This window comes from Solanum tuberosum, unplaced genomic scaffold (assembly GCF_000226075.1).
Source record: "Solanum tuberosum cultivar DM 1-3 516 R44 unplaced genomic scaffold, SolTub_3.0 scf00424, whole genome shotgun sequence".
Lineage (NCBI taxonomy): Eukaryota > Viridiplantae > Streptophyta > Magnoliopsida > Solanales > Solanaceae > Solanum > Solanum tuberosum.
The window spans coordinates 115,191-116,765 of record NW_006239350.1 but is presented as its reverse complement, the minus strand read 5'-3'; the positions used below and the strand labels follow the sequence as shown (position 1 = coordinate 116,765).

General features: G+C 39.0%; 1 protein-coding gene across 1 annotated transcript; it reads right to left on the bottom strand.

Moving 5' to 3' along the window:
• Positions 1 to 477: 477 nt before the first annotated feature.
• LOC107058043 (protein FAM65A-like) lies at positions 478 to 1,362 on the bottom strand. The gene has a single exon (XM_015303334.1). It carries the CDS (start codon positions 1,360 to 1,362, stop codon positions 478 to 480), a length of 885 nt encoding a protein of 294 aa, XP_015158820.1.
• Between the last annotated feature and the right edge of the window lie 213 nt (positions 1,363 to 1,575).

Here is a 1,575-nt window from a genome sequence, read left to right as displayed (position 1 = left end):
GGTAATATCATTAAAAGCTTCAATAAGACCTTTCTTTTGGTCGGACATAAAGGTGCAACCAGCCTCATTGTCAATGTCTCGCTGTTTCTTATTCAACTCTATAGCTAATATTGGATTATGTCCAGTAATCTTTGTATTGTATTGAGAATACTCTATAGCTCTCAATTTCAGAATCGTCACTATTATACTCCATAGCTAACATTATCAATAGTCTAGGAGTGATATAGTAAATGATTTGTTAGGAGTAAAGTTGAGGTATTTTTCAGACCCTTATCCCTATAGTAAATGATTTGTTAAGAGTCGACAAATAAATATGGACGGGGAGCGTAGTAATTAAATTAAACAGTAAAACAGTAAAAATTAATTAATTGAAACTAATTAACTACCATCCCTTTTTAACACCTATTTAGGGGCGGAATCCAATATAAAGTAAACTAAATGACCTGACAAAAATAAGAGAAAAAAAGTTGCATTATCCTATTCTCTTGCTTCATGATGACTGCAATAGTTCCTCACTTTGCCTAGGAAAAATGGTACCCTCTTGGAGTGCGTGTACTCTCTGTAAAAGCAATCATCTGAAATTGTTGAAAGTACTTGACAACATCGTGTGGATAATGAAATTCTGCGCTTGAAAACGGAAGTGATCAAATTGAATGCACAACCGTTCACCTTGATGCAAGAAGTGGTTGGAGCCATGGCCGGGCCCCAAGAGGGAGCCATGTGCGATGGAGAAACGACATCATCAACAGGGGATGGGGATGGAGATGGAGAAACGACATCATCAACTGGGGATGGGGATGGAGCTGCATGAGTTGGTGAAGCCGAATTATCAACCAGAGATAGAGATGGAGATGGAGATGCATGAGTTGGTAAAGCCGCATTATCAACGGCATGACTGCAATAGTTTCTCACTTTGCCTAGGAAAATTGGTACCCTCTTTGAGTGCGTATACCCTCTGTAAAAGCAATCATCTGAAATTGTTGAAAGTCCTTGGCAGCATTGAGTGGATAATGAAATTCTACGCTTGAAAACGGAAGTGATCAAATCTAATGCACAACCATCCACCTTGATGCAAGAAGTGGTTGGAGCGGTGTGCGGTGGCGAAACCACATCATCTACTGGGGATGGAGCCATATGTGTTGGTGAAGCCACATTATCAATCGGAGATGGATATGGAGCCACATGAGTTGGTGGTGATGGCATTTTTGGGTGAGTACGCCACCACCATCGAGGCCACAATCGAATTGAAGAAGTACCAAACGATTCTGTTTTGGGTTCGGTTGCAGTGGCAGTAGCAATGCCTATGCAACCCAACAACAGAAACACACATAATAATGTGCCACTTCTCGATGACAATGACATGTTTCCAAATAAAGAATGAATAATTAGCTGTGATTAGAGGAAAGAATTTCAAGCGGTACTTCCAAATCCTTTAAAGTTGTTTGAATAATTAATATGAGTTGATATAAATAGGCAAATAATTTAGGCGATACTTCCCAATCCCTTTATAATTAGAATATCAACTTCTATCCAAATTAGGATTTCTATATATGTTGTCACGTCCACTTTTAATAA